Genomic DNA, 19,655 nt, shown 5'->3' with positions numbered 1-19,655 from the left:
GTCGTTCAGAATATATTAGTGGCACACATCATAAGCAATGGTACCACTCGACTTGTACTTTCTCGAACATATTTAATATGTTGATTTGGATTGTTATATTTAACTGAAAATGCAGCAAACCAATCAGAAACGAATTTTTAGAGGACATTTTGGGTAAAAAGTCTTCGAAACAACTGGCTCTATTGATTTTTTGAAAGATAGACGATAAAAGTGAGCGGAAACCAAAAAGGATAGAATTGAAACGAATAGTAAGGAACAAGCAAAATTCATTTCAATGCTGAACAGTATCCACAAATGATTTCCAAATCAAATGTAAATTGAGTAGCCATCTAACAATGCAAACAAGATGAAGGTACATCGATGCTTCCGATTCGAATAAAGTAGTTGTTTACTATTCAATTATTTATTGAATATTCGAAACGGGTCCAGGCATATAGACGGACATCCCCACATATCACACAAGAGAAACCATTGATGTCGATAAAAAGTTCTCCTGCATTCGAACACATATAGGTAATGGTCCCCATTTCATATCAACACGATTGATACGTTTTATTTGTCAATTGATTTAAAATTCATTCGAATCATTTGACTAGTAATATGGAAGAGAATTACTGATATTCTTATTGGATCCTATCGATTTACCTCGATTGTCGGATAGGAACTGGACAATTAAACAAGACTCGCAATTTTTAATTTGGGTCAAATAAGACCATTCATGTGTTGCAGGTTCCACGTGTTAGGAGGTTAACTTCAATTTTATTTTGTCATATGTTTGCTGTATGGTTTTATGGCATTGAAATGAATTTTTATGCTAAAAACCTTCGTTCATGCGAAAAATTTGATGTTTGTAATGTAATTTGGGTCACTGTCACTCCTCAATCCCAAATCAATTACATTTTTGGATTCCTCGTCGAAAATTAGCTATACCTCCCCAACATCAGTTTTTGATACAACCACTCACTGTGGCTCAAATGAAGTGATGACAGTGTTAGTTGTCACATATTTGACTTAGTGATGGATAAAGTGTGTTTTAAAAATCAATACCGTTTCAATTCATTGTTATCACATTTTTGAATACACGAAGGAAAATCGAATATGGTTTAGCCTAATTGTACTAGATACTACCCCATAAAATAGAAATGCACCAAAAAAGCTCGTTTCTGCTCTGTCGTAAATATTTCTTTATTTGGATAAATAAATTAGCTATTGATTCATGTTAATCTAAATAATTCTCTTTGTAAAATTAGTGAGAAATTGAATTACAGATAAATTGATTAATACTTTTCGAAAGTAAATTGATATAATTGTCCTGCATTTTGTGACAGTGCGCATTCAATATTCTCATGCACTAATTGCACAGTAAACTTATTTATAATCGTTTCAAGTGTTCGATGAGCTCTTGAAGAGATGTGCCAATAGTTCGGGTTCGGACATATCTAATTTGTATTTGTGCACAATATCCAACGCCTTTAAACGTCGTCGTACGTGTGGCGGTTGATATAAGTCGTTATCCAAGCGTCTCCGCTTGGCCATATTGTAAACGGTTTGTCGAATGAGTATGCCGACGGTGCGTTTGTTCACAACCATTCCATCGACCAATGGTGATGCAAAGTTCATTCGACCGCTAGGCCCATGCAATTTCACTCGAAGCAACCCAGAATTTAGAGATTGCAAGAAAATGATGTGACAATCGCTTGCCCGTGGAATTTGTCCAGATTGATATTCTTCGCCAGTTCTGGCATACGTCAGCAGTTCATCGGTTGGGAAATTTAAGTAGTCCTCAAAACTTTCAAGCCAAACCATGAAAATTTTGACACTACTCTGACTTGACAAGGCCGGTTTAATTGCGCATGTTCTCCGTCGAGTCGGTGCTACCGGATCATTACTGCTGCCTGGACTGCCTTGTGTTTTTGGTTTATCCAAATCCAATGAAAGTGTTTTTGGCTTTTGACCAATCGAAACTTTTGCTGTGTTCCCTTGTTGCACACTTAAGCTTCGATCATTTAAATTTGGATGTACTTTTTCACTCTCATTTGATGATGATGACGCTATCGACAAACAACTGCCATCAGCTGTATCATCAGCCTTATTCCATTTTGTAGGCAACACAAATGCTATTTCACCGCTCACATCGGCCCAATACAAAATGCGCTTTTCACCGTTAAACTTCATGTTTTCGGGCGTGTTAACGTTGAAATCTTTTTTCGATGTGACCACCGTACTGGTTTGGATTTTCCAACTCGTATTTACGGAACCAGTCCATCCGGCATGCTCTTCGATTTCAACTGGCCAACCCAGATTCAGTAAAACATTCCAAAAGTGTTTGTCAAGTGACGCAACATTTGCGTCTGAAACGTTTTCAATAATTTCGGCAGCCGATGTTTGTCCAACTTTTACATAGAAAATGTGAAGCGTGTCATTTGTACGTGGACTGAGTCTATCCAATGCTTGTAAATCGGATAAAAAGCCTGGCTGCTTTGCATCGAGCGCAGTTAAAACGGGGAAATTCACCATTGAATCATTTTCTTCCGTTGATTTATCTTCATCAATCGACAAAAAGCCAAAATGTGATAAGAACAATCGCGCCGCTTGGAATTCATTCACCACTGGAGGTGCTTCAGTTTCTGACTCTCTGCCGAGACCATCGTCCGAATTATCAGTTTCTGCCCATGCCATTTTCTCAGCGACTGTTTGATTTTCCAACAGTTGAACAAGCTGTGGGCTCGTCTTGCTGCCGATTTTTTGTACAACCGAATCTATCGTTGGAATTGAATTGTCAGCAACACACGATTGAATGCGTTCAACACCGTCCGGGTAGAATTTTTGTTCCACCTCCTGGCGCATTGGCATATCATTCATCGGAACCGGGCGTCCTGGGTTTGGTGCGTGATATTTTGTGCCGGATTTGCTTCGCGGCAAATGTCTCAATTGCATGGTCCAAGCATTTCTTCCGAATGAACTGCGGAGAAGCACTGCAAAGTGGAGAAATGGAAGGTTAAAAGTATTCGAAAATTCAAACAACAACGTAAGAAGCAGCCAAAAATGGGAAAAAATCAAAACAAGACAAAAAATGTTCAAATCTTGTGCAACCAAGTGTAAGAAAGGAATGAATTACATGTGATCGTCGGTTGTGGATCTTGATCATTGCCCAACGGCTCTTCCAGCAATGCCAAAATGGTCGAATTCTCGGCGACAAAATATCGAAACTTCTGTACTGCTTGCTCAGCCGATATTGATGCCTCATTCTTCTCATTCGGATGCGAAACACAATGTTTGTACAGTGTGATTTCGTCGAGCAGAGATGATACTGACTGTGGACCACACTCATTTGGGAAGAAACCAACTTGCTCAAGTACAAGGGTTAACATTGTCTCAGCTGCTTCACGCACTCTCATTGAAACTGGTTTCAATTCCTTGTCTTCCTTTAGTTTGATTGGTTCACCGGGTTTTCCGACGCTTTTCGTACCAGATATACCCAACTCAATCACTTCCAATACAGTTGTCAAACATTCTTTATCTTGTAGCAAATAAGGATGCTGGATCAACCATGCAGATGTGCATTGAAATGCAGAGACAATAGTACTGTGTAGATCTTTGCTATGAGCTGGTGGCGGTCTTGAACACTGATAACAAATGTAGTCACAAATCCATTTTACAGCTCGTTTGCACTCAAGAGGATCTAGAAATTTTGAAGAAAAGAACAATTTACCATATTAAAACTCAGACAGTACCCCGTAGTTGACGGATCTATTTCATACAAATAGTGAATTTCTTCTCTTACCAGAATCTTTAATAGTCATCCTTGCCAATCCAGATAGCAACTCCAGTGCTGCAAGTGAAACATTCAAATCGGTCTTCCACGATGAAATCAAACGGTGACACACCAAATAAGTGGCACGAACAAAAAGTGCATGTGCGTTATCTGTACGAACACAGAACAGTTTTAATTAGAATTGGAATTAATTTCTAGCAAGTACAATTGTTGAAAAAATCATTTTTTTAAAAAGAATTTTGAATAAAATTGAAAATTATCAATAAAACACGAACAACAAATGAATTCAACACTGTGAAGACAAAAATCAAAGAATGAAAATTTTGAAAATTAATTACGAATGATCAAAAATGAAAATGAATAAAATAAATTAATGAAAACGCAGGCTTTCCAAGGTTGTTATTGTTTTTTTAGTCGCGATTCCCATCCATTTACGTAGCGAGTTGTAATTAGTGGTTAAAATTCTAGGATAAATTGTGCATTTTTACCGTAGTTCGTCGAAAATTCAATATCATCTGGAAAATCGTCGGATGCAGTCAAACTGGGATAATCGTTGCCCAGCGTCGCCGTACTATTGCCACCAATCGAACTTGAACCACCGCTGGCTATTGAACATGCACTTTTATCGGAATACGCTGTTCATTGTTTTTGTTTTTCATTTTATTCAAATAAAATTTGTCAAAAGAGAAAAGAAATGTGTGAAATGATAAAACATAAAAAAGTGACACAAATAAAAAAAACATTAAGTGAAAAATGATTTACACAAAGAACAAATAAATGTATAGAAAAGTTGTTGTTTGCATAAAAATATTTGTTCGCTAAAAATCGGCATCGTTTGTGATACACATATTGTTTTGCATACATTCATGGTTGCTACAGTAAATTTCATGAGTTAAACGAAATATTGAATGCACCATACGACCCGTACCATGGACTCTTCCCAATTTCCGTTGGAGAATTTCGATTCGATTCATAACTCATTATAGTGTTAGTCGTTTAATTTTTGTCTATCAAAACGAGCTTTCCAAATAAATTTTCAATGTGGTTTTAGCTCGTAGCTTCGCTACAATCGTTTGAAAGAAAAAAACTCAAAAACGTCCATATACCTGCTGTATAGAGAATGGCTTTGCAGAGACTCCAACACACATTGTAATGCGTATAATGAGAACAATGCATATACGCGTAGAGAGACCAAACACACATACACACATCGGTATGCATACCTGCTAGGATTGAGTGTTTTTTTTTTCTTTTTAATCTTGGATTTTGTTCTGGTTTTTATTTTCTTTCAGTATTTTTTTTCATTGGTATCTAGCCGGAAAAGACTAAAGACACTGAGAAACACAAGAAACTGAAAACAAAGTAATAAAAAACAATGCTTGTGCATATGACTGATGTTCTTGCAGGTATTGGTAAGGATGTGCTGCAAACAGAATCGTTTACACAAACATGTGTGATTTGTGCCAAACGCATGGTACAAATGTGACCTTTGTCCGGTGTTTTAATTTTTTTTTCAATAGGTCTTTCGTTTCGGGTGTTTTCGGCGAAGTTACATGCATGATCTGAAATGATATTAGCAGTCAACAACATATACACAGTCAGTAAACTTCTCTCAAACATTTCGGTCCGAAAACGTTAAAAAACAAGTAGATTTTTGCAACGAAAAACATTGAAAATTTTTTGGTGGGTTTTTCTTCTTTCAGTCTGCTTTAAGTGAAAAGTTTGATTTACTAGAAAAATATTTTTTTGGTAGTTTACTGCGACATTCCGCAAGAAATTTGTTTGGAATTATTCCAAAGGAATAATTGGACTTAGGTGGTTAACAAGCGTTCAAAACAGAACATTTCGTAGTTAGAGAGAAATTTGAATGTTTGCTAACCATCTTCATAAATCTAATTGATCGTTCCGAATAAATCTGCAACGATTTTTGCGAAACTCTATCGTTGTATTCCAACATTGTGCAAACTTATGCATAAGATTTATACATGTCATTTCAGTTGTACCACAAATTTAATTTTACGAATATTAAGAATATTTGCAGACTTAAAATGGTATCTGGCAAACGGGACAATAAGGGAACCAAACCGAAAAAACAATGTTGGAAGGACCCGCAACGACAAAAATGGTTTGGCTTGGGTTTGATAGTTTTGGTGTTTTTGCTTGGAATTGCAGCCATTACATACTTTACATACGGTCCGCAAGAGGAATACCAAGACATTAGCTGGAATGAATTAACGAAGTACGTTTATAACAATCTCATTGTGTCATTCGATTAATTATGCCATAGGGAGTTAATAAGACGCACGTTATAAGGTTTTTGACGAGGAAGAGAGATGGATGTATACAACGTGTATTCACCATCTCTTTCTTGATGTGCAAAAGCAGCCACTTGCTTTTACTGAAAAAAAAATTCGGGAGAAATTTCATTTTGCAATAATCCGCTCCGTCATCCAAATATATATATATTTGTTATTTGCTTCTTTCTATCAGTTTGACGGTCGAAGGGAATATTTCATGTTTGGAAGTTATTGACCGCAATTGGATTCGTGTTGTGATGTTACCTGAAAAAAACACAACAAACGTAAGGAATTCTTTGTTGATGATTTCTAACAGCGCTGCGGCAGTGGAACCATTTTAACAAAGAAAATCTGATCACTTTCCTTTTTTTACTCCCAGAAAACCGTGCGCTTCAAAATCGGTAGCGTGGATTCGCTAGAGAGAACTCTCGAGAACATACAACATGACTATAACATTGATCGAAAAAATTATGTCGATATCATTTATAAAGAAGAAAAAGAGGATGTTTTTGTCCTATTGGTTTTACCAATATGTATGCTATTTTTTATGTTAATCGTGACGTTTATCGTTGATATGAAAGAAAAACACTGCGAATATGACAAATATGACAAATATAGGAAATCAATCGCTAAACTTATTGATTCAAACGAAATTACAGCTCGTTTCAAGTAAGTACAGTCACTTTCTCTTGATAAAACCGAAAAAAAAGAAAAAGATATAAAAATTGGAATTGAATGGGTTTAAACCCCAACAACTTTCATTATATTCTGAGTTTATTTTCACTCACATTCGGAGGTCATTTTTTCTTTTAAAATTCAATTATCAAAAAAATATAAACGCGATAATATAAGTCTTTTCTGATTTTAAAATGTTCCCTTTTTTCTCTTTGTAAAAATTGCAGAGATGTCGGTGGGTGTGAGGAAGCCAAAATCGAAATTATGGAGTTTGTCAATTTTTTAAAAAATCCAAAGAAATACATCGAATTAGGAGCTAAAACTCCAAAAGGAGCCATATTGACTGGCCCACCAGGTGAGTGTCCAAAAATTCGTTTATTGCATTTTGACCGTGTTAACCGCTGAACACCTATGGACACTTGTTCGTTCGTATGTTTGGATCGTTTATTTTTTTTTAAATCAAAATTGTGGTCTGTTTTTCGCAATTGAAAACACAAAATTCCCTACACATATTCTTCAGGTACCGGTAAAACATTATTAGCTAAAGCAACCGCTGGAGAGGCCGATGCGTCGTTCATTTCAGTGTCTGGCTCGGAATTCACGGAAATGTTTGTCGGTGTGGGTCCATCGCGTATTCGTGACATGTTCAAAATGGCACGAGAGAATTCACCATGCATTTTGTTCATTGATGAAATTGATGCTTTAGGTCGAGTACGTGAATCGGAGTATTACGGTAACTCGGACTCGGAAGACGAGAGAACGTTAAATCAGGTATTTTTTTTTCTTCGTTTTTCTTTCAACGAAAATCAACAATTCACTACATTTCAAATGTTTCTTCTCAAAGCTCTTGGTCGAAATGGATGGTTTCAACACAACAGAAAATGTGATTGTATTTGCTGCTACGAATCGAATAGATATTTTGGACGAGGCTTTGTTACGCAAAGGTCGTTTCGATCGGCAAATCGATGTGTCAGCTCCCGATATTAAAGGACGTGCAAGTATATTCAAAGTGCATTTGAACCCATCGAAAACAACGCTAGACAAGCAGGTGTTATCTAGAAAGATGGCAGCGCTTACGCCAGGTTTTACCGGTGCAGACATAGCGAATGTTTGTAATGAAGCCGCATTGATTGCGGCCCGTAATGCAAGCGAATCAATTGAGATGAAGCATTTCGAGCAAGCAATCGAACGTTGCATCGGCGGTATGGAGAAGAAAACAAATGTGTTGACGCTGGATGAAAAGCGAACGGTTGCCTATCATGAAGCTAGACATACAGTTGCCGGTTGGTTTTTGGAATTTGCCAATCCATTGCTCAAAGTGTCGATTGTTCCACGTGGTAAGGGTCTTGGCTATGCACAATACTTGCCAAAGGATCCGTATCTGTTGTCAAAAGAGCAATTATTTGATCAAATGTGTATGCTACTGGGTGGGCGAACTGCCGAGGAGATTTTCTTCGGCCGAATCACAACCGGTGCACAAGATGATTTAGAAAAGGTCACACAAAGTGCCTATGCTCAAATTGTCATTTATGGTATGAATGAAAAAGTGGGCAATGTTAGTTTCGATATGAAAAAACGTTCGGTCAAACCATATTCCGAACAAACAGCCCAATTAATCGATGAAGAGGTTCGAAAACTCATCGATTCAGCATACAAACGAACGAAAGATTTAATCGTCAAACATAAAACCGATTTAGAAAAAGTAGCCGAAAGTTTGCTCGAAAATGAAGTGCTAAAACGTGATGATCTGATTGAATTACTCGGACCACGTCCATTCAAAGAGAAGTCTACATATGAAGAATTCGTCGAAGGTACTGGATCATTTGAAGAAGACACCACATTGCCAGTGGGTCTTTTGGACATGAATCAAAATACGAATGCAGATGTGAAGCCAACAAAACTTGTTGAAAAATCAAACAAAGGAGTCGAATGATTTTTCTTCAGGAAAATAACCAAAACCATATTGACTATGGTTTTGGTTCGGTACTATGTAAAATCCATAGGGAATATGTAGTAATTCAAGAAAAATAAAAAGAAATTACTTCTCCTTGCTCGTATCAAATGTGTGTTTTTTTCGAAGAATATACCGTAAAAAGGTGTTCATGGAAATTTTGGCCAGTTTCAACAAAACCACTTCAAATAATTTAATCACTTCGAGGATTTGAGTCACGGTACGGTGCCGATTGTGCCACACATACAAACAAAAAATGAGGAGACTATGCATAAAACGATTGCCGATTGAATAAAAATTTATGTCGTTTGCATACCCGAACTGAGTAGATTTGTATCGCTGGGTGCTGGTGATGTTTGCCTTCCGTCCACAGTAATTTCTGCGCATTCTTCAAATAATGCTGAGTCTTGAACACATAGCATCAATCCACCGAGCAGCATGTGTGTGTTCTGTGGATCGGTCTCCACTTGAATTGCATTCATCAGAATGTTGATGAGCCGCGGTTTCAGCTGAATGAAAGTGATTACCCTGAAAAGCAAAGTCATACATTATTCACTATTCCGTTCAATCGTTTTTCCAAACTGAATGAATGAAGTTTCATTCAAACAGACTCACTTGTCCGGTGAATTGGATAGATCACGAATTGGAAGTGTTTGGAAATGTAGCGGTAGCGCAAGTATCGTCAGTAGAATTTGAATGGATGCACGTCGCAATTCGGTTTTATTGATGACAATATTTGTTTTCAATTTAAGCTCTTTCTCCGGCAAAACCAGTTCCAAAGCGGATATGAATGACGGCAGTAACACTTGAATGCCATCCAAATCCAAACGGAATAGATCGGATGAATTGTACAAAATACTAGCCAATGTTTCTTCACATTCACGACTCTCCGGAATTCTCAATCCCTGTTGAATTGCCACATAAAATCGTGCCAAATACACGGGCAAAATTTCTTCGCCCGTTTTTTTTGCGCAGAAAATTCGACACAAGGCACCAATCGCTTCAGCCTTTCCAGATTCATATTTATCGATTTTCAAGCTGGGTGGTAAATCGGCTGATTCAGACAATGACGACGGTTGTGACAACGATAAACTCCCCTTTCGACTGTCTAGTATCATTGACGATGGTCGGCGACTTGCCTCGGTTGCTAATTCTGAATAAAAATAAAATGAAAGAAGAATTTTTGGAATTTTTTTAAGAAGAAAAATTAAAACTTGATCAAAAAGAGTTCAAAAAAGATGAATAGGTTTTGAACTATTCGGAGATGTAAAAGATTAAAAACAGATTTTTCCTTTTCAATTGACTTACTTTTCGTGTTCTGCAACCAAGCATCACCACCGATGTGAGCTGCTTCAAAAAGCCATTCGCCAAACAAATGCAAAATACTATTGCATTTTGGTCTTGCCGCTGCCAAAGGTGGACGTGATTCGATGAATCCCAATGATGGGAGAGCTGTTTGAAATTTAACCGGAAATGTGTTGAAAAATTTGGTTGCAATTTGAATTGGCATAAAATCAGCAAATAAATGCAAAAAAAATCAAAGCAATAAAAAGGGGAATTGAAAATCAATCTGTTTTCGAAAAATGTAAAATTATTTAAATTCGCTTTGTTCAACCAACATAATAAACTGGATGAAGATGGAGGCCCGGATGTTGGTGTTAATGGAGGATGCACCGAAGATCGACTGCTTGTTAATCCGATAAGCGATCCCTTACTGAGTCCTTTTTTCAGTGAATTGCATGGAAATAACGCCACAAATTTAGATTTTACAATCAATTTCAGTAATTTTCGTTTATAATTCAACACAAAGTGGTTAATTTGGAATTGTTTTCGTTACAAAAATGTATATTGTCATGAGAATACATTTTTGTTAACTCGAAAATATTCGAGTTAAAAAAATCCATTCATCTAACTACGGTTAAACTCAAGTTCAGTAGAGAAAAAAAATGAAACAGTAAAATGAACAAAACAAAAACTACGTGTAAGTGCTCCAATAGACATCTAAATGGTGCTTGTAAAAACAGTGCATTGAAAAAACTAAAATTGCTTCTGATTGTGTGAATTGAATTGAGATGTTAAACTGAAGACTCGTCTTTTGAATAGAGTGGTTATTTTGTGCAAGTAAAGCTACAGGTGGGCGTTTTGCGATTACTTAATCACTTGCACAATCATTTTTCGGATGATTAAGACGGCACTTAATCACTTAATCGCTATTAATCATGATTAAGTGATTAAGTGGTCGTATTAATCATCGCGAATTTTAGGTGTTTGATTAAGATTAATTAATCTTAATCAGATAGTCCGCTCATCTGTAAGTAAAGCATAAACGGCTGGTGAGCACTTGAACTTGACATTTTTTTCTTCATTTGAATTGCATTTAAAACGGAACAAATATGCGATCATTAAAAAAAAAATTGTGAATTTAGCGCTTAATTTTCGACTGTTTCACGAATAAATGAAACACTCATTTGGTTTAGAAATTTTCAAATCGGTTCTGCTATGTGAGTAATATCAAAAAGTGCCAACCATCCAGAAAGGAATGAGAAATGATGAAGAGGAGACAAGTGCAGGATGTATGTAAACTGGTGTGATTGTTCATTGAGAAAATATGTTACCAACCCTTTGATGTTTGTGATAGAGATGGTGCAACTGAGAAACTCTTTGCGAGTCGACGATGTTGCGTTGGTGTTGGCGAATCACCGCTACCAGCATTTGAATTGGTGGCAACGCTTGGCGTTACCGATTGTGAACCACCACCACCACCAATTGAAGCAATCGCTAAGCTACTGCTACTTATAAATCCACTACTTTTAATTTCACTACCCGACAAACGTGACGATTCTTCGAGTTTTTGCTGTTGTGCCGATGTGGCCGAGCTCGTTGTTGTGTCAGCTGACACCTCAATCGGTTCATGTGCTTGGTATATGCCTGTAACCCATATTGATTGATAACCATTGATGTGCATGTATGTGTTTTGTGTATGTGCCATTTGGTGTGTGTGTGTGCGTGTATATAATTAGGAAAAACAAGAAAAAGAGTTATTTTTACAAATTGTTTTTCAATTTGAAATGAATAAGGTGCGTGATTGTGCAATGGTACCCATAATTCATACCTAGAAAAGCATCAACTTGACTGGAAACGCCCTTGATTGCTTTGAGAAAAATGTGCGGCAACTGCAAAAGACATGGATGATGGAATGCTTCAACGCCATCGGCACGGGACATAACCCATTGCATGAATTGGGGCGTTTTGCTGATCACCTGCGGCGAACACAATGCAATCGGTGATCCAATTGTGCGCAGAAATCGGTACCAAGTTTGGGCAATGCAATCATTTGTCATGCCGGATGGAATCAATTGGGCGTCTTCTTCCACTGAAATTTCACATGGAAATAAATTATTCATTTGTTCACAATTTTAATTCAATTTCTTTTCATTTTTTCAATTCTTTACATTTCCAAAAGAAAATTCTTACATATTTTTAGCTCTGGAAATGATGGCCCGTACAAAAACTCAAGTAAACGCGCCGTCAGAGCGAGATTCACGCGATTCCATTGTTCGATCAAGGCGATACGATGTCTCAACAGCAAACACGACTCTTGCAGTGTTTTCCAAAGCGATGGTGATGGAAAGTTGCGAACACATGCAATCAGCCATACCTCGAACAAAACGCTCAACACTCGTTCGCAGAGTTGATCGCTGACATCATCTTTTGCACCTGGAGGCGCCAGAAGGACCTCATTTATCGCCAGCAAAAACAGCAGCAACGATTCCCATGTTTCAGGTGTAAGTTTCTGTGATGACTGAGCCACTTGTTGCAAAGTGCGAAGCACACGATGACACAGAACCGCTTGTCGATTTATCAAATCAGCACCTGAATCAAACCGAATCTCCATTAGAAAAATGTAAATGACCATATCAAGACAATCAAGAATCAAAACTAATCAAAATGACGTATTTATAAATGACAAATAAATTAATGTTAAGACTACGAATAGAAAAAAAAACCGTTAATGAATTCACGATAATAATAAACAAATTCAATAAAAACAAAGTCCAAATCTATCAGCAAACGAATATGAAATTAAACCCATGCGAAGCATATATAAATTGCCAAATCAGATGAATAAAAATAAACAAAATGGTAGTCAATAAGAACCAATATATGTTTTCAACTTGGTTGTCATTCCATGTATAACTTCAGTTAAATGGTTTTTGTTTAGTGAATGAAACACATCGCCAAAGACAAACAAAAAATTAACGGAAAATAAATGAAATCACATAACCAACCAGATAAGAACAAAATCTCTATAAAAAAAAAATTCTAATGAAAAATATTGAAGAATAATATTTATTTAAAAAAAAACACGAATTAACACACAAAAACCAATCTAAAGAAGTCTAATAATAGGATGCAGCATTCCAATGAGCATAAAAGCTAAAAAAAAACACAAGCCATTCAGAGAAAACTGTGGTTCAAAATTCATATAATTCTTACCCAAATTATCCTGGTACAAAAATGGCCAAACTTTTTTTTTTATACAAAACATTTCGAACACAATAATGCAAAACGAAAACGAAAAAAAAAAAACAGATTGAATTCGTTAGATTTTGTTGGTTTGTCAGTGATGTTTAGTTGAGAGAAATTAAAAAAAAAATCATTCTCAAAAAAGAGCTTTAAAAAAATTTAGTCGATTATAATCGAAAAATAGTTATTTTTCTTTCGATTGTTTTTAGAAGAAGAAAATACACGTTAAATTTAAGTGTCAAGAATTTTGATAAGAAATTTAATCGATGCGATTTGGCCATTGTACGATGCATATTACGACGCCTGAAGCAAGCCTAACAAATAGCGAGACTCAATTATTTTTTTAATTATTGAAAAAACGAAGTTTCTGTTTAGGTTTAAGATAGATTTCGCAGCAGCGCGTTGTAGTAAAAGCAGTGTTTTTGTTTCATTCAATCAGTTGAAATTAACAGGCAAAATAGACTGAAATTGAAAGCATATTGCTTCTCTGTTTTAGCGTAAAGTTATTTGCTTTCATTTTAGCTCACCTTCGCCTTGACGCGGTACAAACAGTTTGTGAAAATGATTTATGATTTTACGCGCATACAAATTTGGATCTTCACATATTGGTGTGGGTACACTGATTCGCGGCACTTGATACAACGCTGTTAACCATTCACAATAGACATTCACACAGTCCTTAATTGTTTCGTGTTCGGTGAGTGGCAGTGACAAACCTGAAATGACACATCGATTAGATACATTTTGGATGGCATCGAACAAATGATTTAAAATCAGGATAAGTAGATTAAAAGAGCATTTAAATGACTGATTATGAATTTGTTGATCATTGTTAAAAAAAATACAAACCATGACAAATGACACTCATGCACCAGTTCACCTAAAAATATTGAAATAAAACGTCATTTCATTAGAACCTATGGAAATTTTCTGTGAAGTTCATTGTGTGAACTGAATAAACAGATGGTCGAATCCAATTAAAAAAAAAAAGAAGATGAACAACATTATTGTTCAATGACTCATTGATCGACGTCGACTCACTTCTTCATCTGTGACTAAAATACTGGGTTCAGGTGATTGTGTGATGCCCAAGTTGGCTGCCAATTGCTTTACCACCGCTTGTGAAACTTCTTTGCCAGCGATCGCTGAGAACTTGTTTAGTACTGTATTCGCTGAATTGTTGCTATTTCCAGCGATAACTGGTGACAACGATGCCCATTCCGAATACATTTTCCAATCAATTGAATTAAATTTATGCACTATTTCTCAATTTTTAGGCCATAGTCAGCTTGTTTTTTTCACAACATTCTCCGTGTCATTTTCATACAAATTAATTGTTTACAACCCACAATTTAACATGCAATCACAATAACAGAATATAAAAAATGTAAAAATGCCCTAAAAAATTGGCAATCCTTTTGATTCGTAGCAGAAAAATAAACAAAATTCATTTGGTTGTTACGTGTCACACAGCTTAGTTGACTGACATTGTTTCTCTGTTGTTGCGTTTTTTCTTTTAGTTTTGACAGTTCACAGCAGCCATTTACCTTTCGTCACTTTCTTCAAATGTGTATTGGACGCTCCATCCATGTATTGGAGTCGTATGTGTATGCGTGTGAGTAAATGCGGCCGCGTGAGTTTGTTCAACAGGTGAGCACACGGCGGAATGACGTTTTGCGACTCATTTTTAAGGGGAAATCAAAACAAATAAAACTCAAATCATTCGCAACTTTTTATTTCACGGTAAAATTGATATTTGTTGTTTGTTCTGCATTTTTGTACCCGTTTGTTCGTTCACTCAATGAATTCGGCATAATTTTCGGTTTATTCTTTCTGTTTTACATTTACTGTAATTTCTATTTTTATTCTGGTATTCTTACGTTAAACTAACACAATTCGACCAACATTCAAATATATAATAACTAACGCTAAAATACAGTCCTGTTTACACACTGCTTGCTCGCTTTTTTTCTCTCTCGCACTTCACTGGTGAACAATTGGCTACACGCTGCAAACGCAATTAACTAGTTAGTATTTTTACAACAACATAAAATATGGTTATGTTCATCGTTTAGACGTATGTGATACACGGCATGCGGCTTATTTCAAAAATTGTGTTTAAAAATGAGAATTTGGGAAGAGATTAATCTCGTTTTTTGTCTTTCTTTGATTTCGATTTGGTTGAAGCTGGTGACGATGGTTTGGCTTCAATTGCGGCCACGACCGGTTCGGTTGCATCACCGTTGGCAATGCCCTTCTTTGTGTCCTCCTCCATTTCACCCGAGAAACCAAATTCATTCACACGACTCTTGTCCACCTTATAGATCCATCGCTGGTACAAGAAAATGAAGAAAACAATGTCTGTAACAGAGAAATTGGGGTGGAATTGGTTAAAATTTCGAGATTGAAGATTATTTGGAACTTTCATTCAACAAAAATTGAAGAAAAACAATGAGACGATGTTCACATCGTTTGACATGATTTCTTACCATCTCTGAAGCAACCCAATCGGTACATGGTCGGCATTTTGATCACCTGCAACGATTGAAAAATGAAAATTGATTCAATCATTTTGAAAGATAAAATTTGAAAATTGTCGATGTGATGAGAAAAATCAATCCATTGAATCGGAAGAGTTAAAAATTAGAGAAAAAAATCAAGAAAAAACATAGTCTTACGAATGCAAAGATGTCATCGATGAATGTGTTCAAAAATTTGTAGGTCATCATGCGCCATGGCAAATGTGCCACCGACTTCAATTTGTAGTTGATAAATAGTTGTGGTGTCATCATGATGAAACCGAATGTCAACAAGAAACCGTACAGCATATTCAATACGAATGAATACCATCCTTTGTGTTCATTATAGATGATTGAGTAAACACCGAATCCGATGAGCAACGGGAAGCACAACCAGCCCAAGTACTTGAATGCCAAATTATCGTATTGTTTTGTGCTTGAATCCACATAAGAACCTTTGTCGGTGAATGTTAGTTTTGGTATGATACCGAAAATGCGATCTTCCTTGTTGAACTTGAAGTCGACAACTTTCTGAATTTTCCATATTTCAATACCGAGACCAATGAAGCAACTGATTCGAATCATGAAATTCGTTTCATTGTCAAGTACATAGAGTAATACGATGAGTGATTGGAATACACCAAAGAATACTGATCGAACGGATAATCCTTCGAGTGATTTACGATTGTTCCAGAATTGGATATCATTTTTAAATGCCAACAATTCGAAAATACTGTGCAAAATTGAGATGGCAATTGTCATGCCAAGCAAATATGGATTTGTATCCAATAATGTCTCTTTGAGTGAATCTTGTTCTTCGTCATTGTCTTCGGTGGCACCGGCCAAACTCTCTCCGAAAATACTTGAAGTCCATTTGTTCTTGGCTGCTTGTGCCGCATACAATTGCCATTTGAAAAGTGAGAGTGGCTGATAGGTAAGAGATAAATCCAATATTTTAGTCGTCGAATTGATTGGCTGATAGTCTCGTAACATGTTCCAATAATCATTGAAGAATATAATTGGGTAATAAGTTAGATCATCTTCACTGAATTGAATGTATTCGTCGAGCGGTTGTGGCACCGCACCTTTCACCCAGTTTGTTTGATCGGTTACTAAGTTGATGGTCAGATTTGGATGCCAATGTGACATTATTTCAGCGCTCATTATCTTCGATTTGCGTTGCTCCTCTTCACTCTTCTCCGTTTGACCGGTCAATAAATTATGCGTTTTTTGGTAACGAATCTTCTTAAACTTATTCAACAATCGACTGGAATGGCTCATCTCTTGCTTGGCAAACGATTCAAGATCGGCCGGGTTCGGACTCATACCATACCTGGTAACATATACATGGATGAAAATTGATCCATTGTTCTATTGAAAAGGAAGAATTGCGAATGTGTTAGAATTTATTCTAGAAGAGTTTCGAATTTTGATCAAAATTTGCTTCTTCAACTGAAAAAGGGCTAAGAGTTGGCCAGCTTATCCAAACTAATAGCTGAAAAATAGTTTATTTTTGGTTCAATCTTCACCTGAAGTTGTTCAGAGGCTCGAATTTGTGTGTGATGAGTGATGGTTCCGTCACCATTTTTACCGCCATACCAATCGCCATACGTGAGACCCTCTTGATACCAAATCAAACTGTTCGTATCGCTAAAATTCACAGTGAACTGATCCTCCGATATGTAGACATGAAAATCGAACAGAGTGCCATTTTGGAAGAAATTCGAGGCTGGTAATCGTGCAGGAGGTGCTGCACCGCCCGGTGCAGTTGGATTTACTTCTGTGGGTGTTGATGCTGGCTTACGCAAAAACGATGAAACAAAGTAGATGATGAGTGCTCTGATGATTAATGATTTGGTGATTGCAAAAAATGACTCTAATTTGGTCGGCTGCTGTTGTGGTGGTGCTTCATCTTGTGAAACAGCCTGTGAGATAGAAACAAAATAGATGAATTGTTATTTAAATTCTTTCACGGCACCAAGATTTCATTGATGAAAATCACCATTTTTATATTCTAAATATTTTTATGAAAATGAAATTTTTTTCAGCTAAAAATTTTAGATTCGGAAATGAAAATATTACAGAACAAAATGATGTTCCTTCCACCAAACGTTTTTTCAAGCAAATAGAACGATCAAATAATGAAAAATAAAACAATTTTGAATAAAATGTGGTTATTCCGACAGAAAAAATTCTTTACAAAACGAAGTCTTTGTCTCGGATCGATTGGGAGTGGGTACACAGTTGGCTGGTGCTTATTCACAAATGACCGACGATTTCTCAGCATTTTTAATGCAATTCATTAACATTTAATTTGATTTCAACCGTTGTTGTTTGTATTTTTCTCTTCGTTATTTTGATTCAACCTTTTCACTCATCAAATGTAATTTACGACACGCAAAATCGTTGCTCCAAATGAAATAACACACTCCGATGGGGTATTTGCGTTCTCAGTTGATGAACATTGCATGAAAACAGATGATAGTCACCGAATGAGTGTCAATGTCGCACTGAATAGTTGTATCTAGTTAATGAGCGTTATGGTGGGCTCGTACGCAGTAGTGTGTACCCATGTGAAATTAGCCGAATGTTTTTCAAAAGGAAGCAACTAAATTTAGATTCAGGTACTTGGTTGTGCGTTTGCGTATGGCAATTTCACATCTATGCACTTTTTGTCCGTATCATTCGTATCGTAATGTGTGAGAGTTGGTTGTCTCTGTAGTTTTATGATGATCATAAAAAATCAAATCACCGCACATAAGAACACGCTCTGAATTAATGTGTAATAGCTTGATGGATATAGGTTGCCTGCTCAATATCTTATCTATTCAATTTGAAATTTTCAATTACACGTGTCTTGAATGTAATGGAAATAAAAATGATTAAAATTTAGTTCGGCATTGAAACCGCGAAGAATGGCATTGCATGTCTATTGTGTTTTAGGTCTAAGAACGCTAATTGCAACCGATTCAAAGCCACATAATGACATAAATCTCTCATTGTTCATCGAAAACCGAGCGTTTGGTGCCATTCAAAATCACAAACCATTACTACTAATGGCATTTTCTGTCAACATCTATCCATCTAGATTCATTTCATGGACTTTTACTCATTTCATGCTCTGACCCTTTTTTCATGCCGTTAAAAAATCACATTAAATTTAGGAAAAAATGCAACGATTCAATTGCTTCACATTTTTTCTATCAATTAAAAACAAATGGCGCCAAAAGCACGGAAAAACCAATTAAAACGTACTTGTGTATTTTCTGTGTCATTATCGCTCCGTACAACCGCATTCGATTCGGCCACATCATTCGACATGATGATGAGTTTTTTTTCCTTTTCGGCACACCGCGCAAAATAAAATGCTAAATTTGTATGGATTTTATCTTGAAACTGGTATTTAATCACTCGGTGAAATACAATTTCACCATGCTACAATAAAAACGAATGAAATTTGATGCAAAATTACATCAAATTGGGTTCTATGTTTATTTAAATAAGTTAAATAAAAAAGTTACTTTGGACACAAGAACCAAAGCTGAATGATATGATTTCAGTCAGAATGGTTTCTATTTGATTAATGGCTTAATGGAAATGTCATGAGACTTGAAGAAAAGAGGTTTTTTTTTGTTTCATATATGAATGAGTACGTCCAATGACTCTGACTGTCAAATGCAATGTGTGACGATGGTAGCACTGTATGAATTGTAAATTATTATATCAAAATTAAATTCGAATTCATGGAAATTTCAATTTTTTTCTCCAAGTTTTATATTTTTATTCGTTGAATTTCTTAAAATCATGCAATAAAATTTTTTTTCACTCGATCTAGCGATTAAAATACCTAAAAAAAAATCATTCAATTTCAAATGCCCAAAACAGCTGTCATTAGTTACCAAACGACAGCG

General features: G+C 36.2%; 3 protein-coding genes across 17 annotated transcripts; 1 reads left to right on the top strand and 2 right to left on the bottom strand.

Moving 5' to 3' along the window:
• Positions 1-1,160: 1,160 nt before the first annotated feature.
• LOC129566884 (ral GTPase-activating protein subunit beta) lies at positions 1,161-15,586 on the bottom strand. Of its 15 annotated transcripts, none has more exons than XM_055443240.1 (15): positions 14,267-14,811; positions 14,075-14,105; positions 13,753-13,941; positions 13,196-13,225; positions 12,173-12,571; positions 11,811-12,071; positions 11,318-11,626; positions 10,318-10,419; positions 10,007-10,150; positions 9,314-9,851; positions 9,015-9,226; positions 4,264-4,410; positions 3,785-3,925; positions 3,119-3,682; positions 1,161-2,975 (listed from the first exon to the last, which is right to left on the bottom strand). In XM_055443240.1, the coding sequence occupies exons 1-15, from the start codon at positions 14,453-14,455 to the stop codon at positions 1,384-1,386; spliced, it is 4,848 nt and encodes a 1,615-aa protein (XP_055299215.1). In that variant the 5' UTR covers positions 14,456-14,811; the 3' UTR covers positions 1,161-1,383. The 15 variants fall into 15 exon arrangements, with proteins under 15 accessions (XP_055299215.1, XP_055299221.1, XP_055299217.1 ...); XM_055443246.1 differs by having other exon boundaries at positions 11,522-11,626; XM_055443242.1 differs by lacking the exon at positions 10,318-10,419 and having other exon boundaries at positions 14,267-15,586.
• Positions 5,824-8,680, top strand: LOC129566971 (AFG3-like protein 2). Its single transcript, XM_055443420.1, has 6 exons — positions 5,824-6,014; positions 6,266-6,356; positions 6,452-6,741; positions 6,975-7,102; positions 7,268-7,518; positions 7,592-8,680. Exons 1-6 carry the CDS (start codon positions 5,824-5,826, stop codon positions 8,678-8,680), a joined length of 2,040 nt encoding a protein of 679 aa, XP_055299395.1.
• LOC129566886 (putative lipid scramblase CLPTM1) lies at positions 14,940-19,361 on the bottom strand. The gene is made up of 5 exons (XM_055443256.1): positions 19,000-19,361; positions 17,274-17,669; positions 15,904-17,115; positions 15,715-15,760; positions 14,940-15,586 (listed from the first exon to the last, which is right to left on the bottom strand). The coding sequence occupies exons 1-5, from the start codon at positions 19,063-19,065 to the stop codon at positions 15,369-15,371; spliced, it is 1,938 nt and encodes a 645-aa protein (XP_055299231.1). The 5' UTR covers positions 19,066-19,361; the 3' UTR covers positions 14,940-15,368.
• Between the last annotated feature and the right edge of the window lie 294 nt (positions 19,362-19,655).

Source organism: Sitodiplosis mosellana, unplaced genomic scaffold, assembly GCF_009176505.1.
Source record: "Sitodiplosis mosellana isolate CC-2019 unplaced genomic scaffold, AAFC_SMos_1.0 Smas_scaffold_5, whole genome shotgun sequence".
NCBI lineage: Eukaryota > Metazoa > Arthropoda > Insecta > Diptera > Cecidomyiidae > Sitodiplosis > Sitodiplosis mosellana.
This window is presented reverse-complemented; position numbering and strand designations above follow the sequence as displayed.